This window comes from Zalophus californianus, chromosome 10 (genome assembly GCF_009762305.2).
Source record: "Zalophus californianus isolate mZalCal1 chromosome 10, mZalCal1.pri.v2, whole genome shotgun sequence".
NCBI classification, from domain to species: Eukaryota; Metazoa; Chordata; class Mammalia; order Carnivora; family Otariidae; genus Zalophus; species Zalophus californianus.
The window spans coordinates 100504903-100532575 of NC_045604.1; the positions used below are offsets into that span (position 1 = coordinate 100504903).

The 27673-nt window shown below is 45.7% G+C and overlaps 1 protein-coding gene across 5 annotated transcripts in view; it reads right to left on the reverse strand.

The window, feature by feature from the left end:
• The window catches only part of AUTS2 (activator of transcription and developmental regulator AUTS2), a 1115275-nt gene that overhangs the window by 57339 nt on the left and 1030263 nt on the right, over positions 1-27673 (reverse strand). For all 5 annotated transcript variants that reach the window (XM_027609950.2, XM_027609948.2, XM_027609949.2 and 2 more), the window contains one exon: positions 25030-25081. In XM_027609950.2, coding sequence (XP_027465751.1) covers positions 25030-25081 — 52 coding nt within the window. The remainder of the gene's footprint in view (positions 1-25029; positions 25082-27673) is intronic.

The following is a 27673-nucleotide window of genomic DNA, read 5'->3' on the forward strand; positions in this document are numbered from 1 at the left end:
CCCTCTCAGACCCTCAGAGGGTCTTTGCGATCTAGTTTTTCAAAAAGATGATGCTGCACTCCCCAAACCGCAGTAATCCTTACTTTAAGGATAAATTTAGGATTCTCTTCTAACTTTGGCTGGCATAAAGCATTTTTGAAAAAAATCACCTCCTTCTTAAAAAAAAACCTCAGACATAGCCATTAAAATCCAAATATCAGGACAGCATCACAAAGCAAACAAAATTATTTACATGTTTCCGTATGCAAGCTATCCCTCAAATTATATGAGTCATTTTGGCCAAGTGCTACTTGGGAGATGAAGTAAAAAAGCAAATGGGAAAAAGAGAGGGTCTTCAAAATATAAGGAAAAAGTGTTTAAAAACTCAGTATATTTTGTTTTAATTTTCTTCCAGACCAGATTCTGCTTACCAGAGGGTTTTTTTTTTTTTTTAAATTGGGTCTAAAAAGAAATATTCATGTACAATTTTTGCCATCTACTTCTGAATTTGTTCAAGAAGGAAATCAAGAAAATTCAGAGCTATAAACATCGACATTGGCTAATTTTTTCACTTTAAAGATGAGCCGGGTCTTGAAGCTGAACTCAAGAGCAAACTGAAACCCAGGCCAGAACCCACACGTTCTCACGGCCCGGTCTGTTTGTTCGCTGCTGGACCGAGATGTCTTCACAGAACCACAGCCTGGTTTAAGGACAAGCTTCCCACAGGGAAAGGAGGCAGGTGAACAAATAAAGCCATTCGCATTTTCCTTTTCTTAGTTCCAGTATATAGTTTGGATAATTTGATTATTTTTAAGATTTTTTTTTTTTTCTAAACGACTAGCCTCTTTTCTCTGGAACAAATTAATGACTGCTTTTAGGGGTTTGCCTTTCTCAAGTTCCAGCTTACAAAACGACAGATTCCTTTTAGTTTAAATTGTGTAAACTGAGGAAGGACTCCTTCCAGATACTTCGGTGCTACTTAACACCACAAAGCCAACGTCTGAGCCTCTTTTCAATCTCTGTCGCTGACAAGGAAGACTTCAGAAGCAAGCACATGCCTGGGTGCAGGCTTTTAGCTTGTTAGGTCAGATCTGAGAGTTAATGCTAACTTCTAAACCCAAGGCATATATCTTGGGAAACGTTAGATGATGAAGAAAGCTGGGTTTTTTGTTGTTGTTGTTTGTTTGGGTTTTGTTTTTGCCTGGAGACACAAACTGTGACTCTCTGAAATTTAAGTTTTACAAACACCCCGTGATAAACAGGCTTCTGGAGCTTTAACATATAGGGCTGTGCCCCCTTTCACTTGGTATGGCAGAGATGTGTCTACATACTTGGGCAGAACTGCTGCTACCCTTGTATAAACGGGCAGGTTCCTGCATGCTGGCCCGGAGGGGACTGCCTAACCTGTTTAGAATCAGGAAGTACCTTTGTATCCCCACAGGGTGGGGTGGAAATAACCTCTCTCCCCTTGGACACCGCACGGGTTAGGAAAAGAGTCACCGGGGCAACGAGGTTAATACTCGGCCTTAGCATATCCTACACGTTCATTAGTCCTAATTGATGAGGAGGGTGAGGACAGAAAGCTGCTGGCCCAGAGAACTGAGAGCGGGGCTACCTGGGCTTCCCAAGTACAGGCCCTGAGAACCTACCTGCTCAAACACTACAAAAGCCAGGCAGAAAGGGAATGAGGAAGGGGCGACTGGCTTTTAGATGCTTTAAAATAAGATAATCCGGCGTGTTATCCTCTACACCTGCTTCTCAAAAGAACAAAAGCACAAGATCCGCTCTCAATACAGGTCACTCGGGTTCCAGAAGATGCTATTGTGTTTAAGCCTCTCTGACTTGACAGCATGATCCTCTAAACTGGGGGATTAAAGGGTCTTGGGGTGCTCTGACAGCAATAAGCTGGACAGGGCCTCTGGATTTCTTGACACTTACGATTTTATCTTCTCAAAATTTCTGGGATACAGTGGTAATAGAAGGTTCCATTTGTACCATGGTATTTTTGCTCATGGAGTTTGTGTTTCTGCCTCTTTATTTTCTTCCTACTGTTAGTATTTTAAGACACAGAAATTTGAGAAGGCCAACATCATATACCATTTTGATAGGAAATGTCAACACACTAAAAAAAGACTGTATATACATGACAGAATGCTTAAGAGTTTAGTATATTCCCACATAGAAACTAATTCAAAGAACAGGATATGTGTCAATAATGTAATTATTTCTAAAGAAATGCCATTTTTCATTCAAATCTACGCCTAGTATGATACCAAAATGTTCCTTGGAATATTTCCCTTATGAAAACGTAAATACGGGTTTCTAACAAACACACTTGTCTCTATGTAAGATCGTCCAAAGTGCTGAGAAATGGCACTTCAGGTGTTAACTATCTTCCATCATCTTTCTCCTCTTTCCTTAATATGTGAAAATAATTCTAAATTCACATCCTAAAATTGAACACTACAAATCCTAACTCCTAATAAAAACCTGGCCACATCCCTTCCTTCCCCCAAATTTATTTAAAAAGTTGAGTACCATTAAGAGAAGCACTGTAGAAGTTTGTTAAATTTGGCTCTTTATCTCCAATGGGGGCAAGGAGGCTAACTTCTGAGCTTTCAAATTCTCTACCCGCACCACTGACACCAAGCACACAGAAGAACTTCAACCCTAACCCAAGGTCTTGGCTGAAATCACAAGACTCTTCACTCAGAGATATCAATCCCTACCAGCAACAGATTTAGGACTCTCGTGGAATGTCACTGCTTTATCATTTGCCATGTAAGTCTGCCAAATGGAAAATCCTCAGGCAGTTGGCAGAATAAAAATGCATTTGGTGTTGACAGTCACGATAGAGCACGGGGACTACAGAATCGCTCCCAAATCTCATTCATTTTTACAACACAATTCTATTAAATGGTTGCTCTTATTAAAAATGATTAAGGGCCTGCCACTCTCATCTCCATTCTACCCAAGGCATCCTTTTAAAATGCGGTGTGATAGTCATTGCCAGTGGAATGTTCCAAGCTGATGACATTTCAAATAGGCTTTCAAGGTGCTGACAATGGATCTCCCCTCATATTCTGCCAGAGCACTCACTCCCAAGAAGATTTTACCCTAGAGGAAAAGGGTAAACCATTTTCCAAGTCCAATTTAATTTGGTCTAAGTCTTGGAGGGAAGGTCATTTCTCTTACTAAAAAAAGGCTCAACCTCTTTGCTCTCTTTCTCTAAAGATCGATAAATCACAGTTTGAGTAGACAAATTATAAAATGTGATATAATACGCTACATGTATGTACCATATTTCTTCACTTCTAAGACATTATTCTCCTCATTGTCAGCCCCCCACACACATTTTAATGTTTCTGAAATACAGATGTATCTTGCAATCAACACAGCAGTTTAACACAGGAGTATTTTTCACTTTTTACCCTCCAAAAAAATTAACGTCAATGGTGCATCTTGTAATGGAGGCAATATATTGTTTAATGTACGGGGTTCTTGAAAATGATCCATCTAGATTAAACCCTATCAATCACGTTTTAGTGGTATGCCACCACTTTAGGGCCTAACAAAGAATTTCAAGATGGAAATGCAACCACTCTTCCTTCCCCAAAAATAGACTGATGGTTTGCTTCTCAAGACAGTTTGCTTTTTGTTAAGCTTACTATACACAGAGAACCCAGTTATGATATTAGCTGTCCATACCCACAGGGTTATAAATCAAATATGGAATCAAATCTCTGATATAAGCACATATGAAAGCATCTGAAAATATCCAAAAATATATTCTCCTCCAAAATCACAGGTACTTTTCCCTTTATAAAAGAAGTTGCTTCAGTATATACTTAGAAGGTCTGCAAACAGAATGTTAGTTTCAGGGGTGTCTGATCTTTATTTATTTTTAAAGATTTTATTTGTTTATTTGACAGAGAGAGACACAGTGAGAGAGGGAACACAAGCAGGGGGAGTGGGAGAGGGAGAAGCAGTCTTCCCGCAGAGCAGGGAGCCCCGTGTGGGGCTCGATCCCAGGACCCTGGGATCATGACCTGAGCCGAAGGCAGATGCTTAACGACTGAGCCACCCAGGCGCCCCGATCTTTATTTTTGAAATTTTATTTTCTAGGTAATGGCTCCTAACACCTCAATTTTACATGCAGCCAATGACCTGCATGTAACTCGAACACACGAGAGAAGTTTCCGTTACTGAAGGTACAAATAAAAGTGGGGCTAAAAGAGTATTTTTCTCTACCACTCAGAAAGGTAAATTAAAACACAGTTTCTCTGGGGTGGGGGGGAGATGTGAGCCTCTTCTTTCTTTTAAATGCCCCCAAAGCACTTTGTGCAAGGACTCTACACAGCACACATGAAACGCGTGCCGTGTGTCTGACTCCTTCAGCAGAGAAGGTAAGTGTGCAGGCTCCGGGGTCCTCTGCCAACCCAGGTGTGCCATCCGTCAGCTCCCTGGCCCTGCGCAGCCTCTTCAGCCTCTCTGAGCCTCCAGGTGCCCATGGAGATGGATGATCAGGTAACTGCCCCATCTTCAAGGTCTTTGGGGGGACCTACTTAATGTCCCCCAGTTTAACTATGAAACTCTGAACCCAAAGGGGCCAACATGTTCTTTTCAATGCATGTATATCAGCATAGAACCTCAGGCAAGAGTTCCAAAAGGAAAATTTTCCTTGTTAGCAGGACTAAGGGTAGAGGAGGGAAAAGTAGTTTATATAAAGTATCACCCATGGCAGGGGATTCAAGAATCTGTTCTCAACTCTAGCCTCACCTCCCCCACTTTGGGACACTCCTTCTAATTCAGACATGTCACCAAATTACTGTTGTTTTTTTTTTAAAAGATTTTTTATTTTAGAGAGAGAGAGAGAGCACAAGCAGGGGGAGCAGAAGGCAGAGGGAGAGGGAGAAGCAGGCTCCCCGCTCAGCAGGGAGCCCGATGCGGGGCTTGAGTCCCAGGACCCGGGGATCAAGACCTGAGCCGAAGGCAGACGCTTAACCGTCTGAGCCACCCAAGTGCCACCAAATTACTGGTTTTAATCAACATTCCGATTTATGTTAGAACAAATTAAACATAAAAAATATACTGAAATGAAAAGTTCATTTGTAAAGGCTAAGTTACAAGATAACACACGTCCACACCTGCTGGGTTTTCAAAAATAAAAAATAAGACAACATTTAAGGTCCTGATACTTTAAGTCTCCTTAAGATCCACAACAGTCTGGATCTGAAATGCACAACGACATTACAGATCTTTTAAGAATTTGAAAGGTATATTTGGGTTTGTTAAGGGATATACATGTAAGTTTTTAAAAAACTGTTGCAAAGAATGATGTTTAAATTTAATGGACGCTCACTCCCACCTTAAGGGTCCTGAGCCCCACTTTCCTTATCAATTAACTCATCAATTTGATTAGTCAAGTGTCATTAGTTAAATCCTTTTTTACTGAAAAGATTATGCCTTAAGCAGTCTGCCAGTTTCAGGCCTACTGGCAACTACAAATTAATCTCTGAAAAAGAAAAAAAGGGGTGTGTGTGTAGGGGGGAGAGTCCTAAAGTTCCAATGGAATACAGAGCTCCAAAAACACACGTAAGTCATGATGACAGCAGATCAAACACGATGAACGTGTTGTCTACAAATGCGTTATTTTGCACATGCGGCCTTTTCCCAAGGCAGCTACTTCCAAGTACCCAAAACAAATGGCTAAATAGCCTGGAGTCATCAGTTAAAGTGAGGTAGACGCAGATAGAAAATGGGATTATTTTTTAATCTAAAAATGACTGGGTAACAAGTCAAATGCCACTATGAGGAAATTCACAATGGAGGGTATCCCACAAGACAACCAGTGTGGACGCTTCAAAAAGTCGACGTCATTAAAAAATTTAAAAAGCTGAGTGTGAGGGTAAGGATGGGAATGGAGTTCTACATTCGGTTTTAAGAGGCTAAAGAGATAGATCGAACAAATGTGCAACCCTGATTGGAAAACAGAAAAGAAAAAAGAAAAGTCCACTAATTAAACACATGCACACCCCCCCCCCCCGCCCCGCCCAAACATTTTAGAAACAATCAAGGAAAGTTCAATATGAACTTTAGGTAAAATTATAGTTAACTTTCTTAGGTACAGTGATACAATTGAGGTTACATAGAACAATGCAGGAAACAAATACTGGAGTATTCTTATACCTTTTACTTTGACATGGTTTAGCTTAAAAAAAAAAAGGAGATATAGCAAATGTGGTGAAATGTTAAGAATTGGTGGATCCGGGGCGCCTGGGTGGCTCAGTCGTTAAGCGTCTGCCTTCGGCTCAGGTCATGATCCCAGGGTCCTGGGATCGAGCCCCGCATCGGGGGCTCCTGCTTCTCCCTCTCCCACTCCCCCTGCTTGTGTTCCCTCTCTCGCTGTGTCTCTGTCAAAGAAATAAATAAAATCTTAAAAAAAAAAAAGAATTGGTGGATCTACATGAAAGGTATTCAATGTACTCTCCTTTCAACTTTTCTGTTAGCTTACAACTTTGCAACATAAAAAACACTGAAAAAATTTGGAAGAAAAGTTAAAGCAAGAAAGAAAGTAGGTCATGGTCCCATAGTCCTAGAGTCAACATGTGGGTCCCCCATGAAACCAACAGCTGGGAAGAGCAAAGCCACGTCCCTGGCTATTGTATCGTCCCTAGCACAATACCCGAGACAGGTAGGCAACTCAAGGATCTGAGCGGTGGATGGATGGATTCCTGAATGAACCTCTGGCTCCGCCACGCGTCGGTCATGTGGCAGGTAGTCTCTCTGAGCATCTGCAGAACAGTGTCAGTACCAGCCTTGCGGGGCTCCGGTACCCGTTAGCACGCACACCGATCAAGGGCACACCAATATGCCACTTGGCATATACACTCAGCAAATGGCGCTGTCATTACTATTTTTAGACAACTCAAGTTTTAAAAAACCTCTGAGACTGAGAAGCGCAAGTGGCTTTAGTTTTCAACTCAAAGTGTCCCGATTTACAGGCATAATGAGACTGGAGAGGCCTAACGGCGGTCTCCCTTGTACCTGCATGTTAAGTTCAAAAGCACTCCTTTTGAACTCTCTTATTAAAGACTCCTTCACTTTATCAGGCACAAGGTATTTCTCAGCAACCTCCCCGGACGTGGGGCGCATCCCTTCTTGCCAGAGCAATATGAGCTTGAACTGATTTCTCTAGAACTGGGAAGCTCTTTATGCCGGGCTTTTCTCAGCAGAGGAGAGCAGTGAGAGGTGTTGTCTCAAGGTGCTGGGTCGGAAACCCCTCACAAGGAATCCCTCAGCGACTAAAAGCCCAAGAGGGATTCTGAGGTGGTTCACAGAGTTGGTGAGAAATAGGAGAGAGATGGGATTCCTCACGGAAGAAGTCTGGGGACAAGCATGAGGACAGGAGACAGAGACAGGGCTGAGAGGAGGAATGTGTGTGCGTGCACGTTGGGGGTAAGTGTTATGAAACACAAACAACTGAAAGATCCTAACCACCCTTTCCCCTCCATGACTCTATGCAGAAACACGAACGACAGATCCTCTGGGGCAAGACAGCTGCAAAGCTCTGCGGCGGCTCTGTCCTGCAGAAGGGACTGCCACTTTCTTCCTCCCCCACGCCGTCCGACGGATTGACCTGGGGTGACTTGTGACTTGGCACCCCGCGTGAATGACTTGACTCTCATGTTCCCTGAGGCAGCAGGAGTACCTACCACTTCCTCAAACTCTTGAATCTTGTGAATCTGACAGCAAACAAAGTAAGCTGAGGTTTCAATAAATCCCCCTGTCAGCCTGACGGCATTTAAAAGTTAAAAAAAAAAGGGGGGGGGAGAGGGGGGCTTCATGTTGAACTTTGGATCTGCCTATAAGAAACTCCATGGGGTAACGATTCAGATTTTGGCAGGAAAGGCTTTCCGACTGCTGTGCAGCCAGAGAGGGACAGAAAGGAGAAGGGGAGAGCCGGCACACCGGGCTGGAGGCACCCGCGAGGCCTGAGCTCAGAGATGCCTTACGTGTGGCGTAAGATTGAGCGCCATTTCCTAGGTGAGATCAGGAACTTCATGGCTTCAGATCTGGTCACCAAGCTGACTCTAGCTCTTAGGTGACACCAGCCTAACTTACCTCCAGGAATCAGAAACCAGCGAGGTGAGAAAAACAAGCAGGAAAAAAACCCCAGCATTCCACCTTGGGGGGCGTAACTGGCTTTTCCACTGGTTTATTTATGGAATTTGTATTTTGGAGAATAACACAGTAGAGGGTAATCCCCGTGTGCTCTCACAAGGCCCCACTGGCTATTTGAGAAGAGGATTAAGTATTCATTACTCTTAAGGAGCCCCTTAGAGCTATGCAACCCTAAACAAATACTTTCCTTAGAAGGTGATACTCTTGTTTACATTGTACCTTCCTTATAATTCGACATTTGGGAAACTCTGCTCACACCTCAGAGGATCCAGCACTGCCTGACCTCTGGGGGCTGGTACAGCCAGGAGTGAGGAGAGGGTGTCGAAGGAGGTGGAGAACCTTGGGGCAGCTTGCTCGCCCGTTTCCCTAGTCAAAATGGTGTTAATGCTATCTACCTCAAAAGGGTGCCATGAGTTAATCCCTGTAAAGTGATCAGAACAAAGCCTGGCTCACAGTGAAGACTCAATAAATATTCGCTCCCATGACTCATGGATTAAGGCACTTCAGTAACTGAAAGGACACGAATTCTCGCTAGGAGGATCGTACACTCAGTTTGCTCGGGCAGTCCCGGGTTAGGCCTGTTGTCTGAAAGTAATTATTAACAGCGGTCTGTTTCATTTGCAAGAGTGTCCCGGTCTGGACAGTAAGTTATCTGGTCACCTTAGGGATCACTCAAAATAGATGCAAACGCAAGGTATTTTGCAGGAAGGGGGGAAGGGAATGAGGGAAAGACATCAAAAAGGCTTATTTTTTGTTTTAAAGATTTATCCATTTATTTGAGAAAGAGAGAGCGTGAGAGAGAGCAGGAGTGGCAGAGGGAGAGGGAGAGAGAATCTCAAGCAGACTCTACACTTTGGGCCCACAACCCTGAGTTCATGACCTAGGCAGAAACCAAGAGTCGGATGCTTAACCGACTGGCGCCACCCAGGTGCCCCAAAGAGGCTTATTTAAGTCCCCGAAGAAGAAGCAGGGCGAGATCTGTTTGTATTTTTGTTGTCATTGTTGCCCTTTTTTTTTTTTTTTTTAAGATTTTATGTATTTATTCACGGGGGGGAGAGGAGGGGGCAGGCAGAGGGAGAAGCAGGCTCCCCACAGAGTAGGGAGTCCAACGTGGGACTCGATCCCAGGTCCCTGGGATCATGACCTGAGCTGAAGGCAGATGCCCAACCGAATGAGCCACCCAGGCGCCCTTGCTGTTTGTTCCTTAAGCCAAGGATCCTCTGAAGAGACTGAAGGAAATGAAGAGCCAGTAGAAAGGGAAAGGCTTGACTGGGGAGCCAAGACCAGGAGGTGGATGGGAGGAGCCAGCCAGCCAGCCAGAGGCCAGAGGCCAGCCAGGGAAGGAGGCAAGAGACCCAGCTTCCTCTGAGGCAAGAAAAAGAGGCCTTCTGAGTCTGGAAGAGGAAGCAGGGGCTGTTCCCCTGCCGATGCCCCTCCGTCTCCCCAGAAAGGGCAGTGGAGGGGAGGAAGGCATGAGGAAGAAGCAAGAAGGGCAGGGTCGACCACTGAGGGCAGGGAGTGGTGTGCAGGGGACCGGTCTGGATGCTCTCAGGGTCCAGCTGAGGTTGCAGAGTGCACAGTACAGTCACCAGCTTGGCAGTTTTCTTCCAGAACACTTAGCAGCCCAGGAGCAGGAAAGGGGGAAATAAGATGACTAGCCATCAGTGCGTTGGCACTTGGCAACTGGATGGGGCAGAGTACTGTGGCGAGCGAGTGGTGCTAAAGGATACTTTAAAAAAATAAGTGTATCGAGGGTCCAAATACCTCCAGGTAGCGTTTTTCAAAGGCAAAATGTGGTTCAAAGTGACGCTCTGCCCCAGGAGGCCGACGGGCGCTCAGAGGCGGGGATCGCAGCGGATGTGAGCGGCCGGGTGAGGGTTTGAGGCCCTTCAAGAAACAGGTTTCGCAGAACAGGGAGGAACAGCAGGGATTTCTTGCTCGGCTGCCAGCAGAGAACTCAGAGTGGGCTAGCGGGCTTCATGAGGAAGAAGCGCCAACGGCCCAAGCAGGGATGAGGGCCCTCCTAGTCAGAGGCCTATTTCCTCTTCCTGCCACGGACAGCCCTGCACCCTGCCCAAGGGCGCTTTAGAAAACAAACCGACGAGCTCTGAATTGGCAAAGAACGAACAGTTTCAACAGATTCGCGAAGATTTCCAGGCGTAACTGCTGTCCCATCGCTTGAAATTCCTTTACCGGTTTTCCAGTTTAATTTCTATTCATCAGCAACCTACCTTTCTGATTCTATAAACATATAAAATCGGGGTTTGCAGCGGGAGATTTAAGTTTGAATATGACACTCCAATTTCCAGAAAAGTAAGCGGCTCGATGTGTGTGGCCCCCAACGGAAGCCAGGCCGTTCCCTGCTCTGCGGCCTTCAGCCTCTCCCGCACTGCGTAATCAGTGTCTTGTCCCATATCGACCACCGAGAGCTCAGGCTCAACGGGAAGCTGTGTTGTTGACAGGAGGCATTTTTTAGTTTACTAAACCAAAGACTCTCCCCCACCCCCTCCTCCCCTTTTAGGCTGGGCCGGCCCAGGAGAGAGAATGCGTGGCTGGGAGGCCAGGAGGCCGGGACCCGAGAATTGGCTGTCACCAGTCACGGGATGATTTTCCCCGCAAAGAAAATACCTACTTGGCTAGGCTACTGGATAAATTAAACACGGTGGCATATGAAAATCCCTGGCACACTGTAGGTACCCCATTTATGCGGGCGGCCTCCTATTCTTTTCCTGGAAGATACCCAGTTGGGGTCATCCGATTATCCGATAATGCCAAATGAGCTGATGAGATCCAGGAAGATGTTACCTTTTCCTTACCTCCTTTAATCAAGGCACTTAGGCTCGCTGTTATAATGTCATTTCGAAAGTTTAAGTAAGTTTTAGGATGTTACCCTGCTGGTCAGCGTGGGGAGAGTGGTGGGGGGATCCAAAATGGGGAGACTGCACCTGCAACCCTAGGAAGAAACAGGATGTACCGAGTGTCCGAATCTCGGGAAAGTGGAAAGGCTTCCTGTAGGATGTGGCATTTGAGCCGAGCTTCAAAGGGCAGGGATGACTTTCGAGTCACACACCTGCGTGTATAAACTCACTGGATGTTGCTCTCTTCCAGGTTCTGATTTTCAGACATTTTGTCTCTTCCATCGACAACCACAAACCACAGTAAGGAAATGCTCAGTGAATTCAAAACATGGGTTAAGTCTCTTGTAAGAAAAATGCAAACATAGAAGGGTATGGGCATATTAATAGAACACCTGTTAGGACACCGCCTTCTTGCTCTCATAACTTGCAGCTAAAAGGGCTGCATTAAGCATTTATCTTGCTCTTCCTTTGATTATATATCTGAGGGTCACCCAAGAGCTCTAGCTGATGAGGTAAAGCTCTGCTATTCAGAGGAATTTCAGCCAATATATGAGGAGGGTCAGAAGAAAGGTCACCTTTTGCCATCTCTAATGAAACAGTGGATCGGGCAAGGACCATCAATGGATAAAGCCATTATATGAAAGAGGATGATGTGGAACTTGGCCAGGCAGGGATCAGGCTGCCACAACCCGAACAGACTGAACAATCTTGGCATCACTAAAACTTGTCCATCCACACACTGTGGTTACCCGGATGCGAGGCAATGAAAGACTCACCACATTGCCTATGGAGTTTTCTTGCCAACAAGCCTGACCCGAATCTAGTCAAAGCTCTAGAGCCCACTTCCATTTACAGGAAATATGAGGGACAGAGCCATAAACTAAATGATGCCACGAGGGCTTCCAGAATGGGGAACAGTGTACAAACAGTTGACCTGGTTCTTGCAACAAGTCACTGACTTGAAAAAAACGGGAGGCTGGGGAGAGGTGGATGGCTCTAGACCGAGACAAGTCATACGTGACTCTGGTTCGTACCCTGCTGGGAACGGATCATGTAAAATGATACCCATGGGACAACCTGGGAGATGGCATTGAGAATGGGTGTTTTCCTTTGCGGAATTACTGTACTTTGTTAGTCTGATGATAGAATACGGTGAGGCAAGAAAAAAATTGTTTTACACAGATGTGTGCTAACGTGTGTAGGGGTTAAATGACACGATACCTGACATGTGCTGTAAAATACTTTGCCAATAAGGGAAAGAGGACAGATGCTGCCTTATCTGTCCTTATCACCTAAAAACCATTGTGGCAGAATCCTGATAAATATGCCACTGTATATAACGGGCATACAGGGTGGGAGGGGGTTCACTCTGATGTTCTTTATGCTTAAGGAACTCTGGTGCGGGGAGACCCAGCTGTCCATGCCTTCACAAGCCCTCCAGACAATTATGAGACAGGCTAAGGTTTGAGAACCACTACTTGAACATATCTAGTCCTGGAAGATGTCTATTCTTGAAGGACATCTGAAAAAGCTTTCATAGTTAGGTGACTTGCTGAAAACCTCTTAGGGTATCACATCTTGGGGGGGCGATCCAATGGAGCAGATATAATTTTATAGCCTTAAAACTTTACAATATTTCACACAGAAAGGAAAACAGATTTCAAAACACTGCTGTCCACTAATTCCACGATCCTGGCTGTTGTAGTTTAATGAAGAGCTTACATGGTACTTTGTTTACCAAATAGTTACTGGTAATCCCGGCACATCTACCAAGTTTGTGCGTGTTTTGTGTTGTGATAACCCTTCATACAGGTGGCAGGCGGGCATCTGGGAGGCAGCATCTGCCAACCAGGAACTGGATAGAGCCGTTTGTGTTTGAGAAGTGGTTGAGCAAGTTAGCTTGGCTGGTTAGAGCAGAACACTGGCCCAAGGTCATGGTTCCAAACCCCATTATATCAAGAGAGTTTCCCTTGATAATACAGCCCTAACTGCAAGCCTAGCATGTGCCAGCCAACCTGCACACAAGGGGGCCTGTTCCCCAGGTGACAGGCTAAGGTTGCAAATCCATGACAAGAGCACAACCGAGTCCAATGGTAGGTCCACAGTGTTCCTTTCAACAGATCTGGTGCCTCTGATAATTAAAGATAAACAAATAAAAAGGCTGCCCAGCAATGAAGACACCTGGTCCCTGTTCAAAGAGAGTATGGATTTCCCCGAGCAATTCTGTGGATCATCAGAACATTTACAAAAAACCTCACTGAGCCACGCCCCTTGGGAGTTTCCAATTTTATAGGAGACTTTGCACCTCTAACTATTGCCCAAGGGGATGCTGGAGTGCTGGTCCAGGGACCACCCCTGGAGAACAGCTGGTCTAGACCCTGCGCTGTACCTGAATTCCATCTGATCCACTCCTTTTTAGTGAGTTCCCTATCAGCAGAGACTCTGCCTTTCCATATTCTGTAAACTCAGTCCTGGGTCCGAAGGCCCAATCCATGACACATCAAGAGGATGAGGAGAGCGTAGGGTGGGACTGCAAACGTTCTTTAAGTGAAATCTGGAACCACGCTGGGCTGGGCACTACACTGGCAGCATGACCTTGGAGCTGTCCTCAAAGAGCTGACCCTGTTTCTGCCACCCTTTCTTAGATGAGTTCCAAAGGAGCCACAGGGAAGACCTGAGTATGCGTGTGCGTGCGTGCCCGCTTTCGCCACAAATGCTCATGGTCGCCAGTGCGCGAGAAGCTTCTCCCCACGGTCCAGCCTTACCTGCCCTCCAAACATAGCTGCTTGCCTGCACCCCCTCTCCCCCCGCCGCAGGATGTCAGTTGTTCACCTGCATGGAAATGACAGCTGCTTGTCACGGTCTACATGAGAGGCTTCACTGGCAGCAGTAACTAGCATGCCATTTCCAAAGCTGTCATTCTCTGGTGTCAGCACAAGCCACTGTTCAAAGATCTGCTCTGACATGAACCAGGCAGCACGTGAGAGTCATCGCGGCCGACTCCCCGGTGCGTCCGCGCTGATGGCAGTTGCTCGGCACCCAGCGTTTGCTTCACCCAATTATTTGTTTGTCACTTGGAAGCCCAGGATGTCGAGCAGGTATTGTGGAGGTATTTTTGGCCTGATGCACAGGCAGAAAGCATAATGAGGCCCTCAGGTGAAGGTCTGTTTTGTCAGTTCGGTGCTGGGATGATGTGCAGCTGAGAAGCCCGAGTGGCAATTAGGATATTTGAATAAGATAAGATACATGGCAGGATGCTGAGAAGGCTCCGAAAGTCGGCCTCAACTTTCAAAATGCCGAAAAAACCCTTAGAGCAGGCAGTTTTCGAGTTTGTCCTGGAGCTAATACAGAAGGAGGAGGTGTCAGGGCTGTCTTCCCTCCAGCCGGGGGCGGGGGGGGTGGGGGAGTGTGGGGTGGGGTGGGGGGCGCTGAGAAGGAAGTCTGCTGAACTCGGGCGCCAGCCCAAGCCACAGTGCGATCTGGGGGCGAGGCCCCCCGGCCGCACAGAGGGGGACAGGGATGTGGGCAACGATCAGCTACCCATGGCCGGCGAGGCCACAGTGGCAATGGGCAGCCAGTCTCCGACCAGCTGTCCCCAAGCCGCCTATTTAAGTCAGGAGCGTCTCCTTCCCGTGGGAGTAGAGGACAAATTGATTTGATGTCTAAGGTCTTGGGAAGAGGCCACCACCCAGGGTGATATGGCCATACGGACAGCAGCAAAAACCGAAACCACAAAATTTAGTTTAGTATCGAACACTGGACCAGAGCCCACAGGAGCCGTGTCCCTGCTTCTAATCCAAGAAATTGGACTCTAAGACCCTCAGCGGTCACTGGTGACATTCTCCCTTTCCAGAGTTCTCAGTCTCTGAATGGGAGGGAGATGGCCCAGAAAATTCTCCTAAGTGACACACGACGGATCTGGTGACAGTAAAGTGAACCCGGCTCCTTCTCACACCCGTTTACAAGTCTAGTGTGAATCAAGCGAAAATCCAGCAAACAGCAAGTGGGCTCGCTGAACGAATGAAGTCGATAGGATCATCACCTTCTAGCACAAGAGAAGCAGGAAATGAGACTGCTTCAGTCCAGAAGGCCTAGATGAACTTCTGAGGAAGCAGAGCTCTGGTGGACCAAGGTCTGCTGGCAGTTGAAGACAAATGGTGAGCTGGTGACATCCACTCCATTATCCAGAATGGTCCATCCGGGCCCCTTTTCACTTCACGTTGGTAAAATGAGTCACTCCTAGAAAGATAAGCCGCCTGGCAGCTTACCCCTGTGTGCCCTAAGGCAGGGCCTTGCTCTGGTAGCTAACCCCTGCCTCTCCTCTCATGCACCCACAGCAATCCCTGGAAATGGTCAGCCATTCCCCTTGAGAAGTCAAGTACAAAGGAACCCGGCACCGAAGTTCTTCATATAAACATTTACTACAGCAGACGAAACACCTCTTGTTACGCCACTAGAGATGCAGACCAGCAGAGGACTCTCAACGGCATTCTTCTGGAAGGGAGTATCTACCAGCCGGTATTCAAACTGTAGCAAGCTCACCCTCATTCCTTTCCCCTCTTCCATATCGCACCCCCCCCCCCCGCCCCCCAGCTTCAACCTCCTCTTACCTCTAAGACCCTTCTCAGAGATAGAATCTCCTGGACAGGAGAGAGGTATATTCTGCCCTGTTTGCTCACAAGTTGGGGGACTTGAGTCACAGTATGGGCCACCAGGCACCGCTCCTTTCTAATTCGAGTGTCCACAATCTCATTCACAGCTATCTGGGGAAAGGTATGCCCTTTGCACAAGCTTTAGGCTCCAAAAAGACCTAGAACACTCCAAAGCAAACTTTGGCCTTTAGACCTAGAAGGGATCTTGGAGTCCATCCAACTTTCTCATGTTACCAATGAGAAAACCAAGTCAGACGGTGACAAGTAGCTGGACTCCGATTTTGAGGCTGGTTCTTCCTTGACTAAAAGCAGTGCTGACTCTAGGGCCCCCTCTGCAATATGTTGATGGGGCAGAGATTTCAGCAACGGAATCTAAATGAGAAAACGGGACGGGGGGAAGGCCCTACTGATAGGCAATATCCAGAACTTTACAATGCTCCCCCAAATCTTTGTGATCCCTTAACTAATGTAATACTAGGCTCGGTTTTTAAAAGGGAATACTCAAAGGGGTAGGTTTTAGTCTAATACAAGTCGGCCAATCTGTGCCCTCGCTGAAAGGGTGATACCTTCTCTAGTCTACGGAGGGCTGGTCTGTTTCTGGTCTGCTGACCCTTGAGGGCTCATCTTAGATCGCCTTTTCCTCCTAAGAAAGTCTTAAGATTATTATTATTATTTTTTCTTAATTAGTTTGGTGGCTTCTTTCCAATTGCGCCATCCAAAAAGTCTCTTTTTGAGTTGTAAGATATGTCTAAGCTCTTGCTGACGGAGTCGTGGGCCTCACGTGACCGGGTCACTGCCGGATCTCCTGATCTTGTAGAGCGAGGACCCCGTAACTGCCATTGGATGAAAGGACTAGTTTCAATATGGCCTCCACTTTCCGCCCGCTGAAGGAAGACACCTTGACGCCTTTCGCTTAATGGCTGACAAGTCCAATTCCAAGAGAGGACTCCTTGTCAAACGGAGTTTATGGAGAGAGTTCATGAATCAAGAAGGCTTGGGAGATGAGCCCACAAAGTGTCTAGCAGGGGACCACGGACACTTGGAAAATCACAAGTTGATATGAACCAAGGGGAATGACGTGGTTGGGCTTTCGGCGAGAGGAGCTTTACTATGGAAAAGGCTTTCCTGGCCATAAACAGATAATGAGAACATGATGTAATCTTAGCTAAAATTAGGTTTTAGTGTTACTCTGCTGGGAGATGTGAAAGGTGATAGATAAGAGGGGGAAAATGTTTTCCAAGTGGCTTTTAAAGACATCCAAATATAACCGCCTCCCACATCAGTCTATTAACAGGCACACTTGAGACATTTCCCTCTTCAAAAGGACTCTTAGAGAAAGCAATGATGTGCTCTCAACCTCCTCCTTTATAAGACAAGGTTTACGAGGGTCAGAGAAGATTTGAGCGCCCACAGAACAACTCCTCCTTATTAACAGGCCCCCGCCCCCGCGCAGATTTGGGCCTCGTGCTTCTGTCACCAGTTGCTAGGGAAGTGCCCCGGCTTGAAAACCCTAAGTCACCTCTAATAAATCTGGCTGAAAGTACAGATCAGTCCACGGACAGACACAGAAGTGGGCAGGGGGAGTCAAAACGTGGAGGAATATGGTCTTATTCCAGGGGAGGACATCAGAGATGCCCCAAGTGGAGACCTGCACCATATGACGAGGTGTACCTGGGTGCTGGCATGCTGGTGGACACCCTGGGCCACCGGGAAGGTGGCCTCCCCCATCGACCGTAGGTTCCTACCCATGCCCTGGGGACACAAGATATCGGAAGCGCTAGGGACCTGTGCTGGCCAATGAGGAGGCCAGAAACGCCACACACCGACTCCCAAGCTGAAACTCGGAGAGGCATTCTAGGGTTCTGTCTCTACTCTTCTCCCTCGACCTAGAGAACGAGCCATTGGCATGACGGGGGCTGCCGTTTTTGCCCGGGTCCCGGACTAAAGACAAGGAGGACCAAAGCTGGTCCCGCAGCTCACACTGAACCTTGTAAGCCCCTGCAGCGTGATGCGCAGAAGCAGATGGACAAGAGACCTTATGAACTGATGGGGAGAGACATCCCTCAGGAACCAGCCAGGACAGCCCCTATTTGTTGTACTGCTGTACGCTGGTAACCAGGGGTCCCAACAAAAGAGCACACGAGACACGGGGTCTGCCCACCCTACGCTACACCAGGCAGAATAGTTATTTTTCAGTTCTGGGATTCAGTTAATGCTGCGAGGTTTGCTCGAATGGAAAAAATCTGCTCACAGTGCCCACAGTGACCTGACAGGGCACCCCACGAAAGACTGGCTCCTTCCAGGCCTATCCGTGGGCTTCAAGAGTCAGCAAATCATTTCTAGGAGGGGAACCAGGGGTGTGGCCCTATAAGGCCGGCGCTCCCCTCGGAGGTAAAAATCAATCTCCAAACACCAATTTCCGGGCCACCTTACATAATCAGGCCTTGGAATGCACGGTTCCGGTGAGTCCAGGTAAGCTCAGCCAGCTGATGGAAGTCAAGTCTACGGAGTGGGGGTGTGGGGAACGGCGCAGAAACCTCTGAATCAAGACCAGAATGTGTTTGGTGGATTCACAGAGTGGGTCTGCAACTTAGAGCCCTTTCCACTTTCCTAAAGCACAGGCTGGGCAAGAAGGTGAAACACTTTGATGCCTGCCCCAGGCTAAATCAAAAACAGCTGAGCCGAAGTTCAGGTACCATGAAATTAACAGTTTAGGAATAAACCTGCGAGAATCCGAAATGCACAGAGGAAGATTACTTGAGTGGGAATCAATCATCTCTCCACTGAAATTTCTGACATATCCTTATACGGTATATTCGCCCGATTCATAATTCACCAAAGTTGCTTCCTGGGCCCGAGCACTGCTGGGCTTTCCGAGTAATTGAGACAAATTTTGTTTGTTAAATAAATTCCAGGCAAGAGTGTATTTGACTTATGCACAGGAAAGGAAAGAATTCTTGTGGAAGCCGCAAAACAATAGCGTTTTATCTTATCTGAGGAACGTACTGCCGCTTGCCTGTGTGTGTTTTACTGCCAAAATAAAATAAATTGAATCAGCTCACACATGATAACATGCTCTTTCCTAACTCATACTAATTGCTTGGCTAATTGATGTTTGTTGAACTTTCTCCATTTCATTGAGTGATTAGGTACAAAGCTAACAGTTGACATCTGTAGACGCTTAACTGGCGTCTGTAATTACTGTTAATGTTAAATAATTGTTAGTTAATTGGAGTGGTAACTGACTGAATAGAATCCAGATTGTGAGGCAAAAAGAAACCTAGTTAAATAAACATACATTTTCAGAGAAAACAACATTTTTCTGCAGTTGTCAGAAACTAGAAAGAATCCAGAGGCCACGGGAATGGCCACAGGCTTCCTGCGTGCAGGAAACTCTCCAGGCCCGGAGATGACCCCTCTCCGTGAAAGTGTTACTAGAGAGGAGGCCCTTTGTCATAGAACTGCTCTCCTTGAAGATTCTCCAGAGCTGACTTGATGTTTTTTATCCCAACAATTTACTAGGAGTGTGTCTGACTTCCTCAGACAACCAAATACCATAGCGTTGGCTAAACAAAACACTAACTATGAATGGACCGAAGGGAGGGGCCGGTCAGCATTCAAGCTTTTCGGGCCAATATTGCCAAGTATGGAGAAAGTTCTTTCAGAGAACAGCGGCCATCAGTTCGATGAAGTACGCGAAGAGATTTTTAGTGGGCTCAAAAGTAAAGAGTGGAGTTTGGTCATCTGACTGAAAGGAATGGATCTGTTACCCTATAATCCGCTCCAGCTCACGGGGGTGAGCGGGATCCAGGGATCTGGCCTACTTTTCATCTGGAAGAGTGGCCTCACTGTCAAAGTTCTCTAAAGCTCTCCAAAACCACCATCAAGACCATTTTGCGTGCTCAGAACATCTCTCACCCTTCCCTCAAGCTCCAGGGACAAGATCCAATATTTACCCCAGATTTTCCCGTCGGCCTCATCTACACACAAGGTCAGGGGAAGACCAGTCAACAGGCAATGGAAGGATATCCAGAGGGAAACACTATCCACACAACATGGAGTATCTTTAGGCCCCACTGGTTGGTTTCACACTCACTGGAGAAGGCATCTGTTTGCAAGAATTTTCAAGGAATAATCCTATACAACAGATTCTGTAACGTTAAAGAGTCTGGCTCCTGTAGGAAGGTCAATTTCCATAACAAAGGAGCTGATTGCGTGCTATCTGCAGTGTGGGGTAGGAGGACCCCAACCACTCATAACTCCTTTGTCTGAATCAAGCACCAATTACCCTTCAATAGTATTTAATTTTCCACACATCAGACATCTCTATTTCCTAAAGACCCAAGAAATTGCTCTGAAGCAGTACAAAGAAGGTCCAGAGAAAGAAAAAGGCACAGTCTATGTCCCTTATCTAGGATTTAAGACAAAAAAATGCACCTAATTCACAGAGGCTGAAATTGGCTCAGTTTACTCTTCTGCACAGGGGAAATGTCCTTTCCATCATGTCCTCCTTACAACAGAACCCAAGACACCACAAGGAATTGTAAGATGGTCTCCATATGTTCATTACAATTGGGTTTCAAACTCTACATCAAGTTGTTCTTTTTAAAGAAAGCTATCCCCTGGTCAACTGTATTGTTTTCACTCAAAAAAGGAAGCACAGGATTATTTTAGGGAATGGGTTTTTCCTAAGAGCCAATGGTGGCCCTGGAGGTAATAGAACTCTTTCTTACTTTTTTCCGTCATCAAACCAAGGAATTCCCCTTTTATGTCTATACATAATGCATGAGGTGAGATGGTCACCATTAAATAATTTATTAGGTGCCCAGTTACTGAGCCTCATCCCACCAAGCAGAATCTATCTCTAGTAACTTTTTTCTCACCCCATCTTCTCAAATCTCCACCAATCTTTTTAGACAGGTTTTCTTTCTATGCTGCTGGTAAAACCACACTGTCAAAAATACCCAAAGGCCCCACTAACTTCAAGGCTCCAACCTCATCTGTGTCCCCTGGAAAACCCTCAGTGCAAAATCGACCCCCAAAGCACAGGCTGTGTGTCCACTCGTCTGGTAGGGCCTGGAAAAGGAAAAACAGCTCTGGTCAGAGAGAGCTCAGGGGGGTCCTAGTGTTCCAGCTGGTGCTCAGCGTGGTGGGCTCATGTCCACCAGAATTCCCCACGGCTGACCCGGGGTCAGGGTCTTATAGAGGAGGCTGGGTGGGTGCTCCTTTACAGTCACATTTCGGTAGACTCTGGGTGCTCAGAGCAGGAGGGAGCACGGGATCCGGGGCCTATCCCCACCTGGATCATGCTCCACTCTAGAACTTCAAAGACATCCATTAGGCTGGGCTCAGCTCTCGAACAGGTAGCTTGGGGGAGAGGTGGGGCCTTTCCCTGGAGGGCCCAACACTACAATGTGAGACGTAGGTGAAGGAGAGAAGGGGTGACCAAGTCATGGGGTGAAATCATCTCGTGGCCACCTCTCATCTGCTCTACCTGGCCTTGGCTGCAGGCCAGATCCTAGAAAAGAGAACTCCAGGGCCAGAAGGGGCTGCGATTGCCAGCCTCTTCTGGCCCTAGCCTGGAACGTGGGCCCACAGCAGGGCTGGTGTCCGGTAAACAGAGGGCTCCACTGAACCCCTGACTCCCAGACAGGCCTTCCCTGCTTTGCTTCTTTCCTCCTCTGGTAGCTCTGCCTTGGAGCACTTTCAGAGTTTGAAAGAGATTAGTCATCTTGGCCAGATGGTCATGTATAGCCAAGGCCTCATTTTCTGCATTTCTGCCTTCATGGCAAAGTGGCAAAACCACCAAGGAGGAGGACCTAGAGCGGGTAGGAAAGGGTAATAAATACTGGCTGGAAACCCTGGGTTGATTTCAGGGTTCCTTTGAAGGATCCACAGTCCAGACTTTGGGGTGTGAATCCTGTTGCTCCTACAGCAGTTCAACCAACTAGATACAGACAAGAAGTTAGTCTCTCTCTGCGTATGTCTGTCTCCCTGGAAAAATTAATTTTTCTTTGGCAGATGGTTGAGTCACAAAGACAGAAGGATTCATAAAATTCACATGAACATCCTGTAAACATTTAAACACATAAAGATTAAATAAGGCAACCACGACCTTGATTGAAGTTCAACTTTTTTTTCCTTTTTTTTAATGTCTACAGCCCTACAACCTGCAATTTGGAGGCTCACCTCCCCACCTCTTCTGACAGGGTCAGCTCTCACTGGGCCTGTGGCGTGTTCAAGCAACTGTCTGATTCATTTGTTTTACAATGGGAAATTAAAGGCATCAGAAGAAAGCAATGATTCGGATCACCTAAACACAAGAACATTACCAGTTCTCTATTAAACCGGACAGACTTTATACAATACAAGGAAAAGTCAAAATAAAAGCCAGGGACGGAAGCACTATGTACCTGCTCTGTCTCAGCCCCTCCTGCTTCCTAATTGTTTCATCCCCACCGGAGACCAGGAGGTTTGGCTATGGTTGAAAATTCTCACCTAATGAGGCAAAATGGCTTACTGAAGCTCACAACAGACTGATAGGACTTGAGTCATGGACCCCGCGGCTTCAGCTGGAGCTTTGGCCCCAGACTGCCCAGCCCCACATCAAAGTTGCGCACCACCCCCTCCACAATCAGCTTGTGAGATTAGCACTGCCCTCCCACGGCGAAATTTTATGGACCAAATCTGCCCTGCCATCAGGCTCAGCAGCATAATCTTACCAGCAGCTTAAACCCACGCTTCTCTAAGGCCAGAACACCGTGGGACTCTGGTAGGACTCCCGGGAGAGGTGATATGTAGCTTTAAACATCTGGAGGTGGAAGCATACACGGGTCAGCTTCCCTGCACTCTTGTCAGGCTGTTCAATATGCCGAAGCTTGAAGATTTTGCCAGTAGTGTTTGTTACCTAGTATAAATTTGCCCTTTCTTACAATGCTTTTTATTGCTCTTGGCTAAGAATACCGGACAGAGACGGGAGACCTGACTCTCACAGGCAGGCCTGCTGCCTTGCAGGGGAACTTGAACTTGATGTGCACAAAGCTGACAGTTCCTTGAAGGCCTTGTCAACCACCCATCCAGTAAACCCTGCCACTACCCGGAGTAAAAACAGAGCAAAAACCACAAGCACATATAGAGACTCTGTGCACCTGTCTCGAAGCAATTATTGACATTATCACTATACAATGAATCGCTTTTTGAAGTTGTTTTCCTGATATTTAGCAGTCTGAATACTAATCCCCTTAACAAAACTGTCCCCATGCTTTTTCCCTCCCCCCCTGCCCCCCTAATCTCCTTCTCTCCAGGGAGGGCGGGGGCTGGGGACCAGTCAGTCGACTTTGCCGCACCTGGATTTGCATTGATGCCTCTCTTGTCATTCATGTTACCAACAGGAATTAGCATAAGGCATTAAGGGAAACTCTGGAGGAGAAAAGAAAGGCCATTTTGATGGAAATAAGGGGCAAAGGAATAATCTGCCATCAACTAAAATGCTTAGTTTGTGTATGGTTTCCCAAGCAAAGCTTAGAAAAAGCCTATGTTGATTTTAGTGTACACAAAGAAACCTTAATCCTTTCAAGGCAACTAAATCACCCCCAGAAAAGGAGCTCAGAAGAAAGGCACCCTGTCAGGGGGATGACTATTCACAACCAAATAGATGCCACAAATCACACTCTGTAAGTAAACAAAAATAAGAATGTGGGAAACGTTTCATTGCAAAGGGAAGGGGGGCAGAAGTGAGGGAGTTTGGGCCGTGGGGCGGGACTCTCATCAATCACTCTTCAACCTCCCCGAAGAGAGCCTTTCAGCTGGGCGAGGGCAGCGAGGGCCTGAACGCAGGCCCCAGGGCCAGCTCCCACTCTAGGGCTGATCCCAGAGAGGGGAAAGACATTCCAGAGCTTTTTAGAGCCACCGAGCAGAAGAAAGATGAGCAGCCTGAGGTCCCCGGGGGTGGGGTGGGGTGGGGGGGGGACAGGTGGTCACTGAAACACCTAAGACCTTTTGGGGACGTGTCCTGCTTCGTCTCCTCCTCCTCCATCTCCCCCCTTTTCCCACCCGGATCCACCAGGGTCTACCTCATCCTCTTCTCTCATCAAAATGAGCAATAAGCAATTAGGCATTTTTACAGATGAGCACTGTATGCTATGAACTGCACGCATCTTCATTTATTGGGCTTTTAGCATTATGGATAACAAATTGATACAAACTTTCAGTCCATCAAAAAATACGATGAAATATAAAACTGGAATACTCCATTATGCAATAAAAAAGATAAAAATTCAATGTGACAATAATTCTGGGAGTAACAGCAATCACACAAGCACATACACCTCAAGGGAACTCTAACCATAATGTACTATTTAAAACTGTAGTCGGTTCAAATTCTAAAATAATCCAGGAGCTCAAAATAACTGCACTTGGAAATGTGTCTTACTAACCAGTTAGCAAAAATGCTAGCCAAGGCGAACTATAGGAGGCCGAAGTGGTTTTGAATGTCTCCCCTTTACGAAGGAAGGCCCAACTCTGCTCAAGAGCCACCAAGAATCTTCCATGTAATAAGAGAACTGAAATTACCACAGAAAGCACACCTTTATTTAGCAATTACCATGCCAGCACCTCAATCAGGTTCTACGGTGAAGAGGAAAAGATCGAACAGTTTATGTAATTTATACCTTTCAAATTATACACCTTTGTATTGCCGGTGATTAGAGACTCCCTTACATTTCATTATTTCCAACAACACTGCTACAAAGGAAAACTGCCCAGAAACCTATCAGCAATGATTTAAGAGAAGTTTTCCCTTTATGTACTGTTGTATCATTAGCTTCTCTTAGTCCGTATCGCAGTTTGGAAGAAATTAATGGGATAGCACATATTTAAATTTTGCCCTCTTGCTCGTTTATTAACTTTCCAGAAAGCCCACAGCAGAGTAAGGCTTGGTTTATGACCATAATACTGTGCATACTAAACACCCACTGGTTATTAGAGTCTGCAGAACAAATCAGCTATTTATAGCTCTCCAACTTCTGGGTAGTTGATAAGTAACAATAAAGTTAAGGCATTTTGAGAACTATAATTCTCCATTACCGCTTCTTCCTACATTAAATTAAAGTCATAGAGATAGTGATTTCTTAGTCAAATCAATTTAAATAAGGATTCAGTGTATTCTGTTAAAATAAACTGTTCTTTCATACATCACAGAAGCATACAGATTCTGTCTCCAGCAGAAACACAATATATGAACAGTGGCTCCAGAATGAAAAAAAGAAAGGCCATTTGTTTTTTTACTCTGACTTCCTAGGCAATGACAATGAGACAAAAATCAAAACCAGCCATTGCTCAGAATTCAGGTGTCTTACCTTTGTTTACAATAACAGTATTGAAGAGTTTTTCAGAGCTGGCATCTGATGCCTGAAAAACAGGAAAGGGAAAAAAATGTTATTATGGTCATTGATTTGTCATCAGCATCATCATTACTATGACTTTAAATCATTTCACTACATTTTTAGAAAAGCTTGACAGGGAAAGCAGCAATTTCCCCCAATCGTCCACAAGGTGGTGCTCTTTGACTGCATGAGATAGACCTACAGCGCAGCTATGTGCTGGGGGGAAAATCTGATTTTAAAAAACGTGTCCTTATTAGACATATTATCTGTGCAAAACATATTTCTATGAGATGATACACAAAGCAATCCAGCTCATTCACATAATGATTTTGCAATTTCGTTGACAGATCATTATTTTGGAAATGGTACTTTTTTCCCCTTGATATGTGCAGACATGCCTATTTTTAAATTTTCTTTCACAAACCAGAAATGCCTATTATTTAATGCTAAGCCTTTCCTCACTAAAAAGTGCTGACTAGCACTTGCAGAAATTAATTTAAAGATTCATCCTATGACCCCCAAGATCCCTGTTCCTTCTAGTAACCAGGATGACCTTGGTGTTGAAACAGAAGCCAGCTGACCTGGCCCACAACCCAACACTATGCCTGCCATCAGCATTATATCCTTTCCATTTTCCAGAAATCCTGTCTGCTAATTATTACACTGGCTCGAGGAAAGTGAAATAAGCCTGTTTAAACAGCAAGAGTAAAGCCAATGTAAATTATACACTCATGTGCTGGAAAATAAACACAAAGTTGGTTTGGAGGGAAGGCTGCAATGTTGCAGAAGCACGGACTATTTCTAGAACTTCTAGAAAATTTAAACAATTGAACTGAAAATCGGCATCCCCACCACATAATTTGAAGATGGATCTGCATTTAAAGTTATAATGGCAATGTTTGTTTCTGCTATTTTTGCTATGCAACCCTTGTAAATCACTTGTCTTTCACACTTTATACACAGAGACCCATGTTTTGACAAAGCAAAGCATAGAATGTTGAATAAATATAGAGGGAACTATAAAAGAAATAGGGGGAGGGCTTATCTGAATTATAGCATATTCTGACTCTGGGGCTGGCTTTTGGGGACAAAGAAGATGCTCAATTTAGCCTTTCTGTGCTATATTGATGAAAAAGAGAGATTTTTGTGTATATCTGGCGAATATGTTCTAGTTCTCGATGCACGTGATACAGAGAGACATAAAATATTTTTATTATGAGGATTTTTTCCCTTTCTTTTCCTTCTAAGCTTCCTCCTGTAGGGGTGTTTTGGAAAATTAATGGATCAAGGGAAAAGAGGAATGGATGAGTAAAACAAGCGTGGGACTGCATATACATTTACGCATAAACAGTTTAAAATAAATCCTAGATAGCTTTTTAAAAATTTTTGCAGGAATAAAAAATATGCCAAAGGCCTTCCTGACATCTTAATTACATTAAATTGTATATGATAATAGCTTTGTGTAAAAATAAGCCGCCAAAAAAAGTGTGGCACGGGGAAGGAAACAAGGTATCCATTAAACAAATCAAGAAGATTGTTATAAAGGCAAAAATGACAGGAATAGTGTCGTGACATTGTGATACCAAGTGAGGTTTCTAGGAATGGGAGTTTCTCCTGCTAAAAACGGAAGAGAGAAAAGTATTTCACCATTCTTGAGTGGAAAAAAGCATCTCTTAGTTCAAACCGGAAGGGCTCTGCTAAATTCATGGCTGAAAAAAGATTCCAGCTGATATATTTAAAAGAAAAAAAAAAGCCCATGAATGAAATCATTTTAAAACTGAAATAATCCTGGCAGATATGGGGATTGCTTATTAAGAGGAGTCTAATGGGCCCAAAGAAACAGGAAAACAAATGACTGTACCCCAAATGCAGAAAACACGGGTAAGGAAAGGAAATGGCTCCCGACTGAGTTTTTATTTGCACTTGGGCTGTGTGTGTGTGCGTGTGCGTGTGTCTGTGTGACGGAGAGTGAGAGAGAGATCAAATAGGACAGAGCTGCAGGTGGACAGGCCCTTTGGTTTTCTGAAACACCTCCTTGGGGCTACCGCCTTTGTCGGCTCCACTGGGCTCCACAGCACAACCTATTCTCAAGGAGGCGGCTAAGTGAGCCTCTATCTGAAGTGAACTGAGAGGATGTGATTATTATGATGCCAACCAGTAAGTTATTAAGGAAGTAAGTCTGACAGGATATTCGGCGAGGCTTAGGAGCTTGCCTTCTAATAAAAGCTTTCTGAGCCCTTTAATTTTCTGAAACATGCCACAAAGCCTGAAAGGCTGCCTCTTACAACTGGGGGAGGAAGGGGCCCTCTCAATAAGGCCTCCGCAGAAAAACACCCCAAAGAAAACGACTGCAGTGGGGCGCTGGCTAGTCGCAAAAGGATTCTGGGTCCCTTCTCTCTCCCACCCAGGTGGTCGAGACTGTGGCGGACCACTGTCCTCAAAAGTCAGAAAAGAGCTTCGTGGCGAAAGTCTAAAGTGGAAACTACAAGAAAATTCTTTACATTTCCTCCATGAACTTTCCAAATTCTTCTTCTCCCTTTCAAGCATTTGTGCAAATTATTTAGCTCCTTGGGTCTTAATCTTCAGGACGTTTTCCTTTTCAGGGCTTTTAGGGGAA